Source organism: Sapajus apella, unplaced genomic scaffold (genome assembly GCF_009761245.1).
Source record: "Sapajus apella isolate SASKATOON/1434 unplaced genomic scaffold, GSC_monkey_1.0 scaffold72, whole genome shotgun sequence".
Lineage (NCBI taxonomy): Eukaryota > Metazoa > Chordata > Mammalia > Primates > Cebidae > Sapajus > Sapajus apella.
This window is the reverse complement of record NW_022437012.1, coordinates 8637974-8658727: the sequence shown is the minus strand read 5'-3', so window position 1 is coordinate 8658727 and position 20754 is coordinate 8637974. Positions and strand designations below refer to the sequence as shown.

The following is a 20754-nucleotide window of genomic DNA, read 5'->3' as shown; positions in this document are numbered from 1 at the left end:
CAGAGCTACTGTAACAAAGTACTGCAGATTGGGGTGGGGGTGGGGTGGTTTACACAATAGAAGCTTGTTTTGAAGTTCTGGAGGCAGAAGTCCAAGATGTGTTGACAAGATTGGTTGCCTCTGAGTCTGTTGCGTGCTTTTCCTGGCTTCTGGTGGTTTGCTGGCAATCTTTGTTGTTCCTTGGCTTGTAGAAGCATCATTTCGGTGTATGCTTTCATCTTCACATGGTGTTCTTCGTGTGTGTTGTGTTTGTCTTCAAATTTTCTTTAAGGACTTCACTCCTCTTGGATTAGGGCCCATTCTAGTGACCTCATTTGAAATTGACTACCTCTGTAAAAGTCCCTATCTCTAAGGCCACATTTACAGTACTGGGGGTTAGGACTTCAACATACGCATTTTGGGGGGACATTTTTCAACTCATAGTGCAGAAAACAGACATGTTATCTGTTTTCTGAGGCTGAATGATCTGTAACTGCAGGGACTGAGTTACTCATCATTGTGGCTTTCATAGAGCCTAGCAAAGTAAGCAACATAATATTAGCAACATAATGTTTGTGGAATCGATTGATAACATTTCCAATCTAGCCTAAAAACCACCTTTTTGGTCCCGGCGTGGGCTCATGCCTATAATCCCAGCACCTGGGGAGGCTGAAGTCTGAGGACCACTTGAGCCCAGCAGTCCAAGATCAACCTGGGCACTAGAGCAAGTGCCCATCACTACAAAACCTATTTTAAAAATTAGTGGGGCATGGTGACACACACCTGTGATCCCAGTTATTTGGGAGGCTGAAGTAAAAGAATTGCTTGAGCTCAGGAGATTGAGGCTACAGTGAGCCATGATCATACCACTGCATTCCAGCCTGGGCAACAAAGTGACATCCCATCTAAAGAAAAAATAAAACCACCATTTTGTTGAGCTGAACTCACTCTTGTGTGTGTAAATCATTCCACAAATGAAGGAATGTTTTAGTGTATAAATTTCCTATGCGACAGTCAACCCAAGGATTCCATCAGTACCTCCTTCAGCTCTTCCCTTTGTAACTCACAAACCTTTTTCTGAGCCTAGCTAAATGGCTCAAGCCTCCTCACAGATACTATGTTGGGGTCTTTGTCAAAGTAGAGACAGAATGAGATTTCAGAGCCATAGATAGTTGAAAGTCATGGAAACTAAATTAGGTGTCATGTAAGGGCTATTGTCACCGCCCTGACCCCACAGGCATATAATGCTCCTTAGGAGATGGTTAGCATGTATATGTGTGTGTTTTTTTCCTCAAGAATTCTCTTCTATATTAAGCTACATATAGTTGATTGGTTTTAGATGTTACCAAAATTGGTGGAATAACTAGAACATTATTTATAAAGTTCTGCTATTTTAAAGAGTTGTCTTAATTGTCAGACATAACACAGACCTAGATTTATTTCAGTGGAATTTTAAATTTTGAAAAAGAAATATCAGGGTGTTAGGGCAAGGCTGCAGAGGTGGGAGTGTACATGGACGCATAGGGAATTCCAAGTTTCTTAGAAAGCACGGCCACATAAGGAATACACATTCAGAAACCTAAGTTTTACAAAATAATTAAGAAATTCAGTTGTTACTCTGTAATTCATAAGAAGTGTATGTCTCAAGGAAAGCTTTTTTTTTGGGGGGAGTGTTTGACTTTACACTCAAGGAAGAAGTAATTGCAAGTTAAGACTAGAAATTTCTGTATTAAAATTAGGGGAATTTTTGCTCTAATATATATTTTAGAAACATTGTAGGTAGGAGAGCTTTGGGATTTCACTCTGAACCAGAGAGAAGGAGGAGAAAATGCGTTACTTTAATTCAGTATTGTGTTAAATTCAGGCTTTTCCAGCTTTATCAAAAATTTGGGGATGAAAGCATATATATTATTCTAATGAAAGCTGACAGTTCCAAGCAGAAAAAAAAAAAAAAAATAGAAATAAAAAGGAGAAAACCCAAACGGACAAATTCACTTCTTCACTAGATATTTACTATCAATAATATATGAAGCATCTAAAATGTACAAAATGCTACACATATGATTGTAGTAGTAGGGATTACAGGTAGCTTTTGTGGTTTTATTGGCTTATTTTGTCAAGATCTGGAACATGGGATTAATTTCTGATATTGAATAGGAGTGAAGGCATTTGTAATCTCTCTTCAAAACAATGAGAATATCTTTGTTCTGAAGTGTGATCTTTCATTTATTAAGGATCCTTTCATGCTCTAGATGCACAAAGACCACAAAGTCACAGCCCTCTAGGGACTTACCTCCCACTAGGGAGATAAATAGGTAAGAAGGCCCTTGTGACTTTGTGGATTGTGTGAGTGACTCCATGGATGGATGGATGGATGAATAAATGAAAATGTGGGTGTAATTTGAGGCACTGTTCTTGAGAGCATAAAAACAATTTTGAGAATACAGATATAGGGTAAGGATTTGAAGAGCTACTTTTTATTTTTTAGAAGCTGCAGAAAACTCCTCAAGGACAAGCCTGTGGATAACACGCGTTCAGAAACTCAGACTACTAAAATTAGAATTTTTGTTTGTGTTTACTATCTCTGTATTCCAGCACACTGAATTCTTTAAAAATTCTCTGTGTTAATTTTTGGGAGGATTAGGGTACATTCCATAATTGGCATAGTGCAATTTATTAAACTCCCACGCTCTTCCAAAGTCATTGAGTTTTACATACCAATCCTGTTGAGTTTCCTGCTGACTGATCTCACTGCACAAAATCCTGTGAAAATCCACAACTTAGAATATGCTTCCAACTCACTGACTTATATGCTTTATGGATGTTAATAGAGTCTCCTAAAGCATATAATCAGAGTGATTTTGTTGTTGTTTTAAAGTTTTGGGGGCAACACTGATATTACGTATTAGAAAAAGTATATAAAGACATTTCTTTCATACGAGTTTTGGCTCTAAAATTTCTCTAAAATCTCTCACCCTAACTGTCTGAGGGGATGAGTAATTAAATGATCTGCTGTGGAAAAGCTAATTAATTTAACCATTACTCCGGGACTGCTGCCACTGGTCTCCCCATCTGCCCATGCGACAGGTGCACCTGGCACTTGACATTGTCATGGCCTCTGTGGTGAGAGACTCCCCAGGGCTCCTCTGTGTGGTTAGAGAATGGGTCTTGGCCTCCTCAGAGGAGCAAACCTGTTCTCCCCATAAGCGTACCAGATCGCCACCGGGGACTTATTCTTGGGATGCACCAGAAATGGGGAAAGTTGATGATTAATTGAATCTTCTCTTTAAGATATTAGTGTATGACTCTCTGCCCCAAGGCACAAATGAGAGTAATCATCCATCTAATTTCAGTGCAGACATTTGGTGATATCTTCATAGGGAAACAATACAGGGTGGAGGGAACAAACCCTATACCTAAGCATTGGTTTATATTGGGAGTTTCATTAGTATTTTCCTTCTACTCTGCCAGAAATGAAGATTTATAGTACTTGGAATTCAGTGTGTTTCTGAAAATTTATGATAGTAGTTTTCCCATTGATTCTCATAAAATGGTAAAAAATGTGTTGTGTCTATGGAGACCCCAAATTCTTGCATTATTTGTGATGACCTCCCTAGCAGTAGAGGCAGTGGTAACAAGCAATAGTAGATACAGAGGCACAAGTTTTAATAAATAGGATTATAGTTAAATATATATTCGTTGCTATTTTACGTATTTGTAAAAACATGAATGGCCATATTTAAACTTTTGAGGAGTGTGATGATGGGCATGCTTTCCAGCCTGCATGAGCAGCCTCCATTTACCCATGGAAGGTAGGCATTGCTGCATATTAGCAGTGTTGACCAGGAACCTCCAGGGGCCCTATGAGCTTTTTAAAGATCCATGAGGTCAAAATTATTTTCGTAAGAATACTAAGACATTATTTGCCTTTTTTGTTCTCATTCTTTCATGAGCGTACAGTGGCTTGCCAGAGGCCACCCCCCATGTGACATTGCAGCATATTGAATGTATTAATAGAAGCAAATATGAGAATCCAGATGTCATTTTTTGTTAGCCAGATACTAAAGACTTTTACAGAATTATAAAACAGTGTCACTCATTTTATTATGTTTTTGAAAATCATAGTTAAATGTCATAATTATGTTTATGTTAACCTGTAATAAAATTATTGTTCTTTTAAATTAATGTATATTTTTAAAGTTAATTTTGAAGATGGTAAATATCAGTAGATATAACTGACAAAAACTAAAGCTCTTTGGAATTCTCAGCAATTTTTTTTGCAGAATGTAAAGGGATTCTTAATCCAAAAAGTTTTATTAACTTTTATATCATAGAGATTATAATAACACCTACCTCATGGGATTCCCTGAGGTTAAAAAATATCATGTGAGGTATTTAGAATAGTGCTTGACATAGCAACTGTTCAATAAATATCAGCTATTATGACTATCTTTTTAAGTGGAAAAGTAAAATAGGTCCAGTGTCTCTCAAAGAAGTGACATGGAATAAAATCCTAACACCAAAGTGGCAGAACTTGGTGCTGAACAAAAGTCTAACAGCATGGCATTCAAAAGACTTAATGAATTTAGAGAATAATTTAGAACATGTAATAGACGTTATTCCTAATTAAAATATTTGTGAGGACAGATCTGTTCTCCTATGCAATTTGTTGCTGAAAAATTGAAATTGAAAAAATCTTAGAAATAGCAGAAAGTGCCTTCTTATTAAAGGAAGTTCAAATTTGATCTTTTGATAAAATAGTCACCTAATGTGTTTTAAAATCAAGCTTTGAATGCAGAGTGTTATACTTACTGTGTCTTATGACACTGGCGCACTTAGAAATGCTTTCTCCATCTATCAATACTGAAGTCTTTGATTTTGGAACTGTATTATTATTTATGTTTATTTCCCAGGCCCTAGAACAGTACCAGGCCTGCAATAAACTCAAATTAAGTGTTTGCTGAATGCATAATAATTTCCATTATTGCTGGATTATATAGTTTCTGTTAGCAGAATATTCTGAATTAATAAAAATTGATATAGGTATATTTAATACATAAACATAAGTAAATGTTAAATACTTTAAAGGAACTTAACCTAGAAATCAAAACTAATATGAACCTAGAGTCTTGTAGGGAGAGTACAATGGGATTCTTTAATATAGCAATATCTTTACCACAGTAGAGGAAACTGACTTTGGATTGCTAAGATGCCCAAGAAATTTTTTTCTTTTTAAATTCATATGTAAGCATGTTTATTGGTTATACTTTATTTTTCTGAAAGGTCAAGTAATCACACAAATTATCTTGCATGTTCATCAAATCACAGAGTATTTCACATATTGACAGCTTGCCTGTTATGAGCCGGATCTGCCTTTTAAGTGCATTGCCTGTATAGGGTATTTGGGACCAGGAGACTTACAGTGAGTAGAAATAATTCTTCCCACTTACACTAAGTGCCCTTGCTGCTCTTCCATCAGGGCATCCTCAAAGGAGCACCATCTGCCCTGTGGAGAGTGGAGCACACAGCATCTCCATTCTCTCCCATTGAGAGTGGGTGCAAGTCCTGGGCTTCCTGAAGAGTGGCAAGGGAACATTGATTTGTCTCCCAATAGGCGTGCCCTGGACACTCATGCAACAGATGGCTCTGTAGCACTGCGGCCTGAGGTCTCCACACATCACAAACTGAATATATTCCCCCCTCTACAAGCTGCTTTCTCCTTTGGGGATGTTCTTTGAAACATGCAAACCTTGCAGGTCTTTTCTAAATTTTTCAAATGCCAACATCCTGTTGGCTTCATTGTGAACACTGTTTCAATGGGCTTACATTGCAGATGTGTCAGTGGTATTCTGAAGAATATATAAAACATATAAAATGTTGTCATTTATGATCTTTAGTTCACATAGTCTGGGCTATATTGAAGGGCTTTAGAAACTTAGAACTAATTCTCCTTTTGGATATAAAATTGAATAATAAGAGTAGCCCTGTTTTATTCTTCCTGGAAAGAAAAATTATCTTTACATTTAACTGTAAGAGAAGTAAGTACTGTGGTCTCTTGTTTCATCATGTGTATATTCTTTGTATTCTTCTTTTATACCTGTTCTGTAAATAAGAACCCACAACTCTTGATAAAACATCCCTGTGCATTTGTCTGGCAATCATAAAGTCAATACCCACTTCATATTGAGCTACTAGCTTTGCCACAAACACAAAACAAAACAGTGATGCATTTTAGAAGCACAGTTGTCTGTTTCCAGCAGATGAACTGAGGCCTTTAAATAGGAGCAGGGGTGTACGTGTATGTGACTGTATTTAATTTGTCTTGGGTAGCTTGCAAATCCAGCATTCTTTATTTTCTACACAAAGCTGTTTGTAAGAACTTTGAATTTGCATGAAAAAGATACTAGTCCCAATTGGTTTCACACATATATTGGGACCGTGGGGGTTTGAAGATATGGCGTGCCGGGAACTACTAAATCCAGGGACAAATGAGATCCTGTGAAAAAGACAGAGCCATTTATTTTTAATATTTTTATTGAGTTGATAATTTGATTTCAGAAATAGCATCTAGAAATCATGAGTATTTTATCATAGAGGTTTTTACCATGTCAAGAACTTCAGCACTTCCTTAGTTTTAAAAAAGAAAGAACCTTTCATACAAAAATAACATTTTTCATACAAAAATAAAATACAAATTCTACCTTAAAAAAATCCAGCTGATGTAAAATGCACACACAAGGATTTCAAATATTTGGAATATACAAGTTATTGAACCTAAAGAAATAATCCCTTATTTGTTGTGTTTTAGCACTGGAAATCTACTTTTTCAAAGGAAATATAATTCAGATGCCTACTACATAAAATAGTTTAGAATTGAAGTGCCCTTTCTGCAGTGGGGCTTAGCTGCCACTGGCTTTGCCCACTGACTCCATGGGAGGACCATGAACTGTCCCTTAGAACCCTGAGGGATCTCTGTTGGATAATATAATAGGTTACATTGCCTGCATACATGTTTTAAAACAATTACGGAGCATGGTCCCCAAAAGACATTTGTGTTTGCTGTTCTTGCAAATTCTGCTCCTTCATCACCTAGCTACCCTGAGTTAGGGTAGCTTCCAGTTGTCTACATCTAAGCAATTTCCCCAGTTGTAGACACAGAGGGCTAGGAGCCGGGCTGGGGTTGGGGATTGCCTCCCTTGTGGCCTTTGCTTCTCTGAAATTTTCCATTTTTGAACTACCTATTTCCACATGGCTGTTTGAATTTGGGCATTTCTCCATTCACATGATGGCAGGTCAGATATAAAATGGTGTTTTTAGTTTTTATATATTGTACTCTCCATTTCACTAAATCAAGGGGCTAGAATGCTGCTCCTTTAGAGATGGTCCCTTTATGTTGATTTATTCATTTTGTTCCTTCTTCATTGAATGTCAAAGAATATAATGTGTGGGCAGTCTATAAAATTTCATAATTTATTAATATAGTATTTTCCTTTTTAAAAACTATGTAATGACTAAAACCATTAAGCTTTGCTTTCAAATGAATTAATAAGATTTGAGAAGCACCTTACAGTGTGACAGTCCTAATAGTTTATAAAGGCCATCTCTTTTAAGCATAAAGTAGTGATGTTCCTAACATTTACACTGTATTAGGATTCTTTTATCATTTAGTAGGATGATGGGGATAAGACAGACTCTTGATCTGTTCCTGGAAATGTCTCTTTTATGTTACATTGCTCTTGTGAAAAATTAACATACCATTAGCATATATATTAAATCTTTCTCTGAAGCTTGAACAATTAGAAATGATGATTCAAGGCACTTTTCTGGAACATTCTTACATTCGTAGTTCTGTATCTGTCTTTTAGTTGAAGTTCTCTAACTGTGGTCCTGGGACCCTGGGTATCTCCAAGACACTGTCAAGGGATCTGCAAGGTCAAAACTATTTTTGCCGTAACACTAAGATGGTATTTGCCTTTTTCACTCAGCTTTCATGAGTGGAGTTTTCTAGAAGCCACATGACATGTTCTATCATAAGAGATTAAATGCTGAAGCAGATATGAGAATGCAGCTGTCTTCTATTAAGCCAGACATTAAAGATAGTTGCAGAATTCGAAAGCAGTATCACTCTTTTCACAAAATTTATTTTTTTCCCTTTATTTTCAAAATGTATTTCTGTTTTGGAATTACTGTTTAGGATGACTTATAATTAAAATGTTTTACTTACGTTGGCATGGGTTTATTGGCTTTTTTTTTTTGCTGATTTAATAACTATCTTAATAAATTACATTTTTATTTATATGTGGTAACAATAGATAATAACCCATAAATCCAAAAGCTCTTTGGGATCCTCATTTTTTCTGCCTACAAAAGAGTCAAATATTTGGGAACTCAGAACTCAGATATTACGGAACTGCTGTTCTACAGTCCCCTCATTCATTGCTCTTACATAGGAATTTATTATGTTGAAGCTTTGTCAGATATTTACCTGGTGGCCTATGGAAGTTGTGCTTTTCATAATTTTAGGATGTATGTAAAAAAGCTTTTGTGGTCAACTGGAACTAGAGGGTACCCTGTGGGAATCAGGGCGTGTGTGTGGAGTACACCTGTGTTATGTACTACGTAAATGCAAAATGGTAATATTATTTAAAATTCTGTTATATTAGGCAAGTTGATATTAGATTCCTCATTCAGCAAGTCACAATATTTATTTTGTTCCTACTAAGGGGCCTCAGTAGTTGTTAAAGAGATGAGCTAAATATAATCTCCACTCAGGCAACCAGCTGTTACAGTAAGATATTAACTACACCACAACTGACCACCTGCAAAAACGAATGGATCATCATTTTTGGTTGCTACTGTTCTGGTCAAGGAGGAATTTATGGTCTTATTTAGAATAAAAATATATTGAATAAACAGTTGGGTAAAATATGAGACAATGTGTTTACCATACTTTAGATGAGAAGTTAAATGCCTCCATGTTTCAGCGTACAGAGAAAAGAGTGTGGCAAGTGGGTTCAGGTATTGTGGTGGGAAGTTAATTGTTATTAGCATTAAAGTTGCTGCTGCTGTTCTGGCAGTGTTGCTGTGTTTTTGCTTAGGTGGGACCAATAGGGACGTATTCACTTTGTGATTATTCAGCAAGCTGTGCTCTTATGATTTCTTAATTTTGCTGCATACAGTATACTTCATTAAAAAAGTAAAGAGATTTTAAATTTAAAATATCTCTGTAACATGTTAGACTGTTTGCAGTTTGCACCTAAAAACATTTGTCCAAAGACTCATTGCTTATAGTTACTTCTTGTTTTGCCTTAACTTACCAAAGCTTCTCAATAGGTGCCTCTCGAGTCCAAGGAAATGAGTCATTTGATGCTGAATCTTCAGTTGGTGAATAATCTGTCATCCTTTTTCTTTCTAGTAATGTATTACTATGATGTTTTTAATAAAAATGACATGGGCCAGTTGGTTTTAAAAATATACGTTTTTGAGAAGTTTTTTTTATCAAAGTCATATATGCACATACTTTGGAAATCAAATGCAATGATATACACCCCACCTTTCCTACTCTGCATCTTACGCCCCTGACACAGCCTCTCTCCATTCTTTTAGATCAAACCTTCCACATTTTGCATCCTTGTATCTAAATAATATGCTTGAACTTCTGTTTCTAGATCACTTTAAACATTCTGTATTATCTTTCTATTATGGAAGATAAGGATTTAGTGTTTCTGTACTACCTGTTTCTCCATGCCTCCCTTTCTCTAATTTTTTTATTAAATTGTAAATTGATTTAGTTAATAATTACAATGATAAAACAAAGTAAATGTCATTCACAGCTGAGTCTAGTAGAAGTTTAGAATTGCATTTCTAGAATAACTTTGTTTTCTTCTAGCATTAATAATTGCCACTTCCTTCCATTGGCTTAGGTTTTCATATTCCACTTTCTTGTTCTTAAGCTTTGAAGTAAAACTCTACAACTCTTCTCAATACTTACAGACACATAGGTAATCTATTTTGGTTCAACTTTTATTCTTAGAGTCATCCTTCTGAGGCTCTCCATCCGCTTGCTGCAATCCAGATTGGTTTTCCTCTGGATTTCTACATAGCTGTTGTCCAGGGGCTTCTTTTAAGAAAAGAAAAAAAAATATCAAGAAAAGAAAAGAAAAATTTCAATTCTTTATTGGATTTCTTATTTCTCATTACCCAGTCTTTCTCTTTATTCAGTAGATTTGCATATTGCAGTTAAAAAGAATTTATAGATTTATTTGATACAAATTTTGACAGTGTAATAATATAAAATCTTTCAATCCATGAATGTGGTATATATTTCTATTAGTTTCCTTTAATCCTGGTTAGCAGCGTTTTGTAGTTTTAGCATAGCAGTCTTACAAATCTTTTGCTAAATGTATTTCCTAAATGTCTTATTTTTTTGACATTATTATAAATAGATGCTTTAGAAGTTTTATTTTCCAATTGTTTGGTACTAGTATATAAAATATAATTATTTTTGTACATTGGCTTCTATCTGCTGACTTTGCTGAATTCACTTTTTAGTTGTATAGTAAACTCCATCAGATTTTCTACTTAGAAAATAATTTCATCTATAAATAGATACCGTTTTACCTCTTTCCTTTTGATATTCGTGTCTTTTATTTCTTTATCTTGTCTTATCAAGTTGTATAGGAGTTTTGCTTCTATTTGCATTTTATCTAAATAGGAAATAAAGTATATACTTTTTTGTACTTGCTTCTGTTGCTCAACAGCATATTTGCGGTATTCTATATATTGTTATGATTAAATGTAGATTATTCCTTTTCAGTGTCATATAGTATTCCAGCATATAACGATGCAAAAGTTGACATATCTATTCTATTGTTAATGAGTATGTGCATTTTCAGCTCATAAGGTTACTAAAGTGCTATTATGAACATTCTGGTACATGTCTGTTGGTGAACATATACTTGTATTTCTGTTCAGTTTAGACTTCAGAGTGGAACTGCTGGTTCATAGAGTATGGAGCATGTGATTCTCATGTTTTCTTTGACTTTATAAGTATTTACCATTGTTACCTCTATACTACATTTTAACAGTTTCTGGGAAAGAAGAGATTAATGTGCTCAACTTTCATATTAAAACAGAAGTCACACATCCTTGTCTTTCAATTCTTTGTTCCTTTCATTGATTCTTTTCGCTGAGCTCCTTTCATCTGTTCACTAGGACTTGAGTCAGAGAATACATAGGGGCTTCCTGCGTTGTTTACTTGGCCTGTCTAGCAAGGCACGTGGCTACTTCCTATCTACTCTGCTGCCCCTTCTTACAGGTGTACTCAGATCCTGCCACGGACTCCCAAAACTTGTATGCCTGGAATGTCTCCTATTCTAGTCTCCTTTCTTCTAGTCTGTGCCTTTAGGTATTTATTCAGTGAGAACTATTTCTACTAAAAGACTGCCCAGCTGCAACCAAACAAAAGCACAGGTCTTCTTGATAGCTGTAGGCAATTCAAAGATCCAAGCACTTAGGAAAGAAGAAATTTTCACTTCTGTTTTCCCCAGTGGGAACATTTCTAGGGATTGAGCTGCTTCCCCTATGTTTGCATATAGCTGATCCTGTGCAAATGGAAGACTAAAAGATGAAATATCACTCAAATAATTCCTCATCTTGATAGTAGAATGGTAGTAGAAGAATATCAGGGGAAATCCTTATAAAACTAACATTTTAGGGATTACCAGAAGAGTTAATTTACTCCTATGACATCTATCCACTATTTTAAAGAATAATTGAAAATCTGTCCAAAATGAATATCTATCACTTTACAACAGTATTCTTAAAATTTTGGTGAATATTGGATATATTTTAAGTAGAACCAGAATTATAAGGGATCTAAAAATGAATCCCATTGTTAAATAAGGAATACTAAAATAAATAATCTTATTTTTAGACATACATTTTTATATACTGAAAAATGATAAGCAAAATTTTTGTTTAGGGCTTGCAGTAAGGAAATCTAAAATTTGATCCTAAAAAAATACTATATACCAGCTGAGGACTCAGTGTATTAGCCTTTTTGGGCCTCAGCTTCTTCATCTATAAAATGGGCATAGTGAAATCACCCATTGGATTGTTGTCAGGCTCAAATGAGAACAGGTACAATTCCCAGCATGGTGCCTATTATGTAGCAAGCATGCAAATGATTTTCTATTGTTATGTTAAAAATAGAAAGGAGTTACATTTTGTTTGCTTCTTAATATTTATTATTGATACAGAGAGCAACAAAAGAAATAAAAATAATTAAAAATGTATTAGCAAAGTTGAAAAGACAAATACTATAGCCATGAAAAATGTATTTATGAGTGATATATGTTAATGAACTGAAAGCAGAGCATCTACTCAGTATTTAACATTTATTTGGCTACTAAAAAAATCCATGGCAAAAAAAAAATCTCTTTCATGACACTCAATGAAAACAATGCATTCAGGACCAATCACTTTAAATATTTATAGAAAGTATAGTGGAGGAAGTGAGCTAAACCAAGGAAGGAATTCCTCTAGAGACCTCAAAAGAATGTTTCATGGTCATGCCGGTGTCGCCTCTACCCTGAGAATGGTCAACTAATCATGTGCTTTTGTTTCTCCAGGGAGAAGTTGGCAGTGGCCCGACTGCAGCGAGAAGTTGCCCAAAGAACAAGTGAGGGGGCCATGGTAAGTCCTGACTGCCTTCTCATTCCATAGCATCCAGAGGTCTCTGGCTTGAAAGCTACTTTGCTTCATTAAGGATATCTATGGAAAATATTTGCTTGCAGCAAGCTTAATGATATTTTAGCAAATGATGTATTTATAATACAATTTATACAGCCTGGCCATTTGCCAACAGAGTGAGAGATATTAATTTTTTAAAAATGAGCTTTTAAATAAGATGTTCAGATGTCCAAGGATGCTAAGGCTTTGTTTCGTGAAGTTTCCTGGATTCCCAGACTTCCAGCAATGACCACGATATCTGTAAATGAGTGACAGTTCAACGTAATTCAACCCTCTCAGCTCTTTGAACTTAAAAAACAAACAACAACCATCTTAGTGTTCAGAACACTAAGATGTTTGCTAATGTAATTGTCTTTATTATTTTCCTTCTCTTCACTATTTGCAATATATTTTTCCTTGTCCTTTTCAGCTTGTGCCATTTGGAAAACTGATGTTTCCTTGTTGTTTGAATTGTACTGAAAATCAATATTTTCAGTGTTTTGGTCCACAGCAACTTCATTTCATAGACTGTCTTTGCCAAAGTATCTGCCTCTGTGCCACTTATAACATCAGAGATGACTGTCTGGGAACCTGGGGAATGCATGTGTGGAGTAACTGCTGTTGCTACTTCTGAAACAAAAATACAGCACCAGATTTATTTTTTCTCCCACTTATGGCAAAACAATGGAATGTGTGCAAGTTTTCAGTAAAAGAGTTAGATAAGTAGCACATTTTTATACCCTGATGACTGCTTCCATTTGATTCCATGAGAGTTAATGGACAGGCCATCCACTGAAAAGGGTGTGAAATTTGTAAAATGTGCTGACCTCATACTTCTCTCAGCAGGGAAATCAAAGGGCTAGAATAAGAGGCCAAATGTTGAGAGGTGTCTGGAAGGCACAGTGGCCCCTGAGCATGCTAAAATACTTAGGAAGGTGATCACAGTGTTTATCTTAATGCAAAAAGAATCTTGAATGTTCAAATGATACAAAGAAACATTCATGGCTGGGTGCAGTGGCTCACACCTGTAATCTCAGCCCTTTAGGAGGCCAAGGTGAGCAGATCACCTGAGGTCAGGAGTTCGAGACCAGCCTGGCCAACATTGTGAAACCCTGTCTCTACTAAAAATACACAAATTAGCCTGGCATGGTGGTAGGCGCCCATAATCCCAGCTACTCGGGAGGCTGAGACATGAGAATCGCTTGAACCTGGGAGGTGGAGGTTGCAGTGAGACGAGATCACACCGCTGCACTCCAAAAACCCTGTCACACACACACACACACAAAAAAAAAAAAAAAAAAGGAAAACATTCATGAACATCTTTGAGCAATGAAATGGAAACAAGATGGAGAAAATAAAGGTCTAGTTGGATGGTGGACTGAGCATTTCCAATCTGGACTTCTCCCTGAATTTCAAAATACTGATGGGCTTGTCATTCTGTAGTGTTTTGATCTTTTGTTTAGGACTAGCTTCTGCTCACCACTTGATCAGCAATGTTCTAGTTGAATGTGAGGAAGTAACTTTCATAGGTCAGTTGCCTTACCGTTAAAATGAAGAGGTGGAAATTTTGTGATTCCTTTACTTCGTGGATTATGCTTTTGAGCATTTGCTCATGTAAAGTTTTCATGATAAGCATCTCTTTCTGATAATAACTAAATGTTATTTAAGCACATAAGAAGAACAGGCCTTGAAAGAACAAACTTTGATTTTTTCTCACTCTGACATTGAGTTGAAATGATCCCAGACAGCAGTCTAGTATTTTACAAAGACAAATCCCCATTTTTAAAACATTACAGAAGTTCATTGTAGAAAATACCCAGAAAACACAGGTACAAGGATTACCCCCAACTGCTCAAAAAATGACTTTGGAAAAGTTATGAATGTTTCATTATTCTAATTTTAATTATGGTAATGAAAAATCACACTTTTGTATTGATTGGTTGGACAAATATTTATTGAGCATTTATTATGTGCCCAGCACTATTCTAGCCGCTGGAGGAACAGTGAACACAGGCAAAATCTGACACCCTACAGTTTAGTGGTTGGTGAGACAGATATTCGATATGATTAAAATGTTAGGACATAGAAGCAGCTATGAGAAAAAAGAGCCAGGGTAGGGGACATTTAAAATAGGATGTGCATAGTATTGGGAGGATCATTTGAGCTCCGGAGTTTAAACCCAGCCTGGGCAACATAGGGAAACCGCATCTCTACAAAAATACAAAAAATTAGCCAGGCATGGTGGTGCGCACCTGTGATCCTATCTGCTTGGGAGGCTGAGGCAGGAGGATCACTTGAACCCAGGAGGCAGAGGTTGCAGTGAGCCGTGATCATACCACTGCATTCCAACCTGGGTGACAGAGCAAAACCCTGTCAATCAATCAATCAATCAATGGAACATGTATAGTAGTAAATCACTGAAAAGTTGATATCTGAGCAAAACCTGAAGGAGGTGAAGGAGTTTTTACCATGGGGTTGTTGGGGGGAGGGGCATTCCAGTAGGGATATTAGCACATGCAAAGACCTGGAGTGCCAGGGGAACTGCAGGCAGGCAGGCCTGGCTTGAGGGGATTGAGGGGAGAGGGTGAAGAGTAAAAAGAGAAAGCAAAAAGTGATGGGGGTTGGGAGGTAGGGAGGATGGGAGGTATGGGTGCACCCTCAGGGTCCCAATGGATCCCTGACTCAGGCTTTGGGAGATAGGAATGATCAGAAGACTTCTAGCAAGGCCCCAGTACTAAGTGATTGAACTTAATACTATTCATATTCTTACCATCTCCCTTCCCATTCCATGATTTGTCACATGTCAATTCCTTGGAGACACCATAAGCCCTGATTTTCATTAATGTCTTTATTTTAGCTCTTCTCCCTCTTTCTGAGTAACTTCTTCTCCCTGTTCCTTTACATAGTCAAACTCCTCTGAGTTTTCCATTTAATTATATGCATCAGCTTCTCTGCTCCTAAAATTCATTTATTTTTGAAGTCCTGATTCTTTCAGTATCTGACAGCTCCTAAAAAATTAGGCAGTTCTATTAATCCTTTAAATTTAATTATTGCTGTTACAAGGGTTTTTTTTCACAGAACTTTTGTTATGTCTATAGCAGAAATGGAAAATAGTTCATCACAACTAGATTACTGTGTGTATTCAGAGATTATTGTTTACAGTTTTCTATACTTTTATTCATGTGAAAGGTAAAATGGTATGGAAGAAGTCAAGCTGTCTTTACAGAGAAGCTATATAATTAAATTAAGACTGGTATCTATTTTTAAAGTCATCAACAAAGCTGTTATAATCAAAGTCTTTAACACAAGGGATGCCCTCTTTAAAATTTGATTTTATGCAATAAATCTCTACACTTACAAGTTTTAAGATAGCCCCAAGGCAGCATTTTGAGAGATTTACTTTATTTTATTTAATTATTTTATTTTATTTTATTTTTGAGATGGAGTTTCGCTCTTGTTGCCCAGGCTAGAGTGCGGTGGCATGATCTCAGCTCATTGCAACTTTTGCCTCCCACGTTCAAGCGATGCTCCTGCCTCAGCCTCCAAAGTAGCTGGGATTACAGGCACTACCACCATGCCCAGCTAAGTTTTATATTTCTAGTAGAGATGGGGTTTCACCATGTTTGCCAGGCTGGTCTCAAATTCCCAACCTCAGATGATCCACCTGCCTTGACTTCCCAAAGTGCTGGGATTACAGGTATGAGCCAACATGCCCAGCCAAGATTTCTTTTATTTTTTAATAAACTTTTTAGTTTGAAATAATTTTAGATTTACAGAAATGTTACACATCTACCCACCCGTTACTCAGTTTCTTCTAACGTTAGCATCTTACATAACTATGTAGTTGTCAAAACTAAGAGATTAGCATTGGTATACTACTATTAATTAAGCTTGAGACTTTATTAGAGCAGTTTTTCTGGCAATGCCCCTTTTCTGATCTAAGATCCAGTACAGGGTACCACATTGCATTTTCTTCTAAAAATAAGAGGACTTCTTTTTAATGACGAATTGAGCACATATGTAGAAACAGAAATAACATGAGCTTGGAAGTGAGACCAGTCTGGATCCAAAGTCCATCCCCACCAGTAGTTACCTAATTACTGTTAACTTGGACATGTTACTTCATTGTTATTATTTTTTTAAATCAATATTGTCTGCTTATTTGTTCTATTAACTCAGATCTTTATTTTTGGAAACTTTCTTCAGCGTACTAGATGTTTTATATTTGTTTTCTTTGTTCTTAATTTCCTCTTCCAGGAAATAAATGCCACCATTGTTTTTCATAGGTACCGTTCAGTTTTTTTTTTTTTTTTTTTTTTTTAACAAACTCTTTGAGATTATGTTTCTATTCATCCTGGGGGTTGTTTCATCTTGTGCTGAAATGTCACAGACTCAGTTTACTGAGAGGTCTCTTCTGTCCTTAACACTTCAGTGTTTTCTTAAATATTGGTATGTATAAAAAAGGTCCATCCTACCCCCAAGAGTATGAAGATATTCATTCTCATTAGCTTCTAGAACTTTTATAGTTTTTTTAATGTAAATTTTTATAAATTTCAGGTGGAATTAATTTGGCATGAGGTAGAGATCAGAGATAAATTTTTCCCCAAATTAATCGCTAATTTTTCAACACCATTTGTTGAGCAGTGCAGCGTTTATTACTACCCTTACTGTATTAGAAATGTTCATATCAACCTATGTCAATTACTTGACCGCTTATACCTTTCTGTTGAAAGTTCTATTACACAAACTAGTCCTGAAAATAGGAGATCCCCAGCTCACTTATAAAAAATAAACTTTTTATTACAGAAAAACTGCATACATAATCTAGAGTGTTTTCATGTGTCTTGTACCCAGTTTTCTTTATTGTGAATACTTTGCATTAGTATGGTACACTTGTCAGAGTTGATAAACTAATATTGATGCACTATTAATGAAGTCCATACTTTATCCAGATTTCCATAGTTTTGCCTAATGTCCTTTTTCTGCTCCAGGATCCAGTCCAAGATACACATTACATGTACTTGTCATACTCCTAAAGCTTCTCTTGGTTTTGACAGTTTCTCAGGCTTTCCTTGTTTTTGATAACTTGTTAAGAAGTACTGGTTAGGTTTATGTGGCATTATGTGTCTCATTGGGATTTGTCTAATGGTATTCTCACGATTAGATTTGGGTATATTTTTGGAAAGTAAACCCTGAGTTAAATTTCCATTTTGTATCACACCATATTGAAAGTATATATCATCAACATGACTTGTCACTGTTTTTTTGCTTTGAGACAGGGTCTTGTTCTGTTGCCCAGGCTGGAGTGGTGTGGTACAATTTCAGTTCTCTGCAACCTCTCCTCCTGGGCTCAAGAGATTCTTCCACCTCAGCCTCCCAAGTAACTGGGACTACAGGTGCATGCCACCACGCCCAGCTAAATTTTGTAATTTTTGTGGAGACAAGGTCTCACCCCATTGTCCAGGCTGGCCTTGAACTCCTGGGCTCAAGCAATCTGCCTGCCTTTGCTTTCCAAAGTGTTGGAATTATGGGTGTGAGCCACTGCACCTGGCCTAATTTGTCACTGTTGAGATGAACCTCGATCATTTGGCTGAAGTAGTGTGTGTCATATTTCTCTACTGTAAAGTTACTCTTTGCCTTCCTACTGCCCTTTCTATCCTGTAATCTTTGGGAGGAAGTCACTATGTGCAGCACATACTGGCTTGGGAAATATACTCCACCTCCTTGAGGGTAGAATATCTACAGAAATTAGTTTGAATTCTTCTGCATGGGACATTTGTCTCTTCTTCACTATTATTTATATGACTGCATTGATATTTATTTTATACTTTGCATGGCAAAGCAGTACTACTTTATTTGGTTCAAATTATACCAACTTTTGGTCTCTCTTACACGATCCCATCTTGTTGGGTTTTTTTTTTTTTTGTTGTTGTTGTTGTTTTTCCTGGGTTTTTTTTTTTAGCACTTTTTCTTTCTTTCTGCCATTGTAAGATGCTCCAGGCTTATGTTGGGTATTTCTTACCCCTGCCTTAGAATCAGCAATTTTTCAAAGGTTACCTGGTTCCTGTTAATGAACAGCGTCATTTGAAACCAAGATCTGGGTGCTGTGTACCAGCCCACATTTATAAGAGTTATTTAAAGTAGTATTGACTCCAGGAATTCAATGACTGACTGACATTGCAAAAGCCATTAATATCATTGACAGTAGTAATAGGTTAAAGGAGAAAACAAAATCTCAATACACATAGTATAAAATATTTGATAAAATCTAATATTAGTTCATAAATTTTTTTAAATGTGGTCAGTTAAGAATAAAAGGAATTGTCCTTAAATTGATAAAGGATGTCTCCACTGAAAATCTTTAGTGAACATTGTACTCAATGAGGAAATGTTAGAAATATTCCTTTTAAAATCCATTACCATACTAGAACGCCTTCTGTCACTGCCTCATTTTATTGTTGTAGCTACTGGAGTAAGACACGTAGTATAAGAGCTGGGCAAAAAGCATAGTTTATTTGCAAATAATAATTGTCTAAGTAGAAAATCTAAAGGAATTTTTAGTCAAAATTTAGAAGATTGCTGTATATAAAATGAATTAATAGAATTCCTACATATCAATCATCAGTCCTTAGAAAATATGATTTTAAACTATAATATTTAAAATAGTAAAAAAAAGGCATATAGGAATAAATCTCAGAAGAAATGTATGAGATATTGATGGAGAAAATTATTAATGGGTATAAAAAGAGATATATGTATGGCATATTCATGGAGGGGAAGATGGAATACCATAAAGATATCAACTTACCTCCAAATGATTTATGCTTTCAGTATAATCTTAATGAGAAACCCCAGAAGGTTTTCACAGCATTTGGCAAGCTAATACAAATATTAGTATGAAAATATATAAGTTTAAATATACATATGACACGATTTTAAAGAAAGATAATGGGGAGACATGGTGTCCTACTATACATGAAGATTTAGTTTAAGGCTAAAGCAAATTAGTGTAATGTTGGGACAAAGATATTCAAATAAACTAGAGAATAGAATGAAAAGCCCTGAAGTAGACCCACACATATATAGAAATATATAATGGAAGTAGAATTACAATTTAGTGAGAATAAAATGAACAATTTTAAAAGGCTGCTGTGATAATTTTTATCTATCTACCTATCTAAATATCTCTCTATCTATCATCCATCTATCTATCTATCTATCTATCTATCATCTATCTATTTTAGAGTCTGGCTCTGTTACACAGACTGGAGTTCAGTGGCATAACCTGGCTCATTGCAACTTCTGCCTCCTGGGCTCAAGCGACCCATCTGCCTCAGCCTCCCGAGTAGCTGGGACTACAGTCGCACACCACCACACTTGACTACTTTTAAAAGTTTTTGGAGAGATAAGGCTTCAACATGTTGCCCAGGCTGGTCTAGAACTACTTGGCTCCAGGGATCCACTTGCCTCAGCCTCTCAAATGTTGGAATTATAGGTGTGAGCTACCACGCCTGGCTTGCTATGACAATTTATATAGTAAATGATATCATTTAATTGCTACCAAATACCATAGGCAAAAGTTAATTTTGAAAAATTAAAGACCTATAAAAGTAAAATTTTAAAACTTTAAAAAATTAATATAGGGCAATATCATTAAAATATTGAAATAAGGACAAATTTAAAAAACAAATGTATAAGCCATAAAGGGAAACAATGATAAATCTGAATACATTAGAAATAAAAACCTTTGTTTAAAAAATTATTGAAGCCGGGCGCGGTGGCTCACGCTTGTAATCCCAGCACTTTGGGAGGCCGAGGCGGGTGGATCACGAGGCCAAGAGATCGAGACCATCCTGGTCAACATGGTGAAACCCGGTCTCTACTGAAAATACAAAAAATTAGCTGGGCATGGTAGTATGTGCTTGTAATCCCAGCTACTCAGGAGGCTGACGCAGGAGAATTGCCTGAACCCAGGAGGCGGAGGTTGCGGTGAGCCGAGATCGCGCCATTGCACTCCAGCCTGGGTAACAAGAGCGAAACTCC

The 20754-nt window shown here is 36.1% G+C and overlaps 1 protein-coding gene across 7 annotated transcripts in view; it reads left to right on the top strand.

The window, feature by feature from the left end:
- The window catches only part of NCKAP5 (NCK associated protein 5), a 976754-nt gene that overhangs the window by 424689 nt on the left and 531311 nt on the right, over positions 1-20754 (top strand). For all 7 annotated transcript variants that reach the window (XM_032250728.1, XM_032250729.1, XM_032250731.1 and 4 more), the window contains one exon: positions 12612-12675. In XM_032250728.1, coding sequence (XP_032106619.1) covers positions 12612-12675 — 64 coding nt within the window. The remainder of the gene's footprint in view (positions 1-12611; positions 12676-20754) is intronic.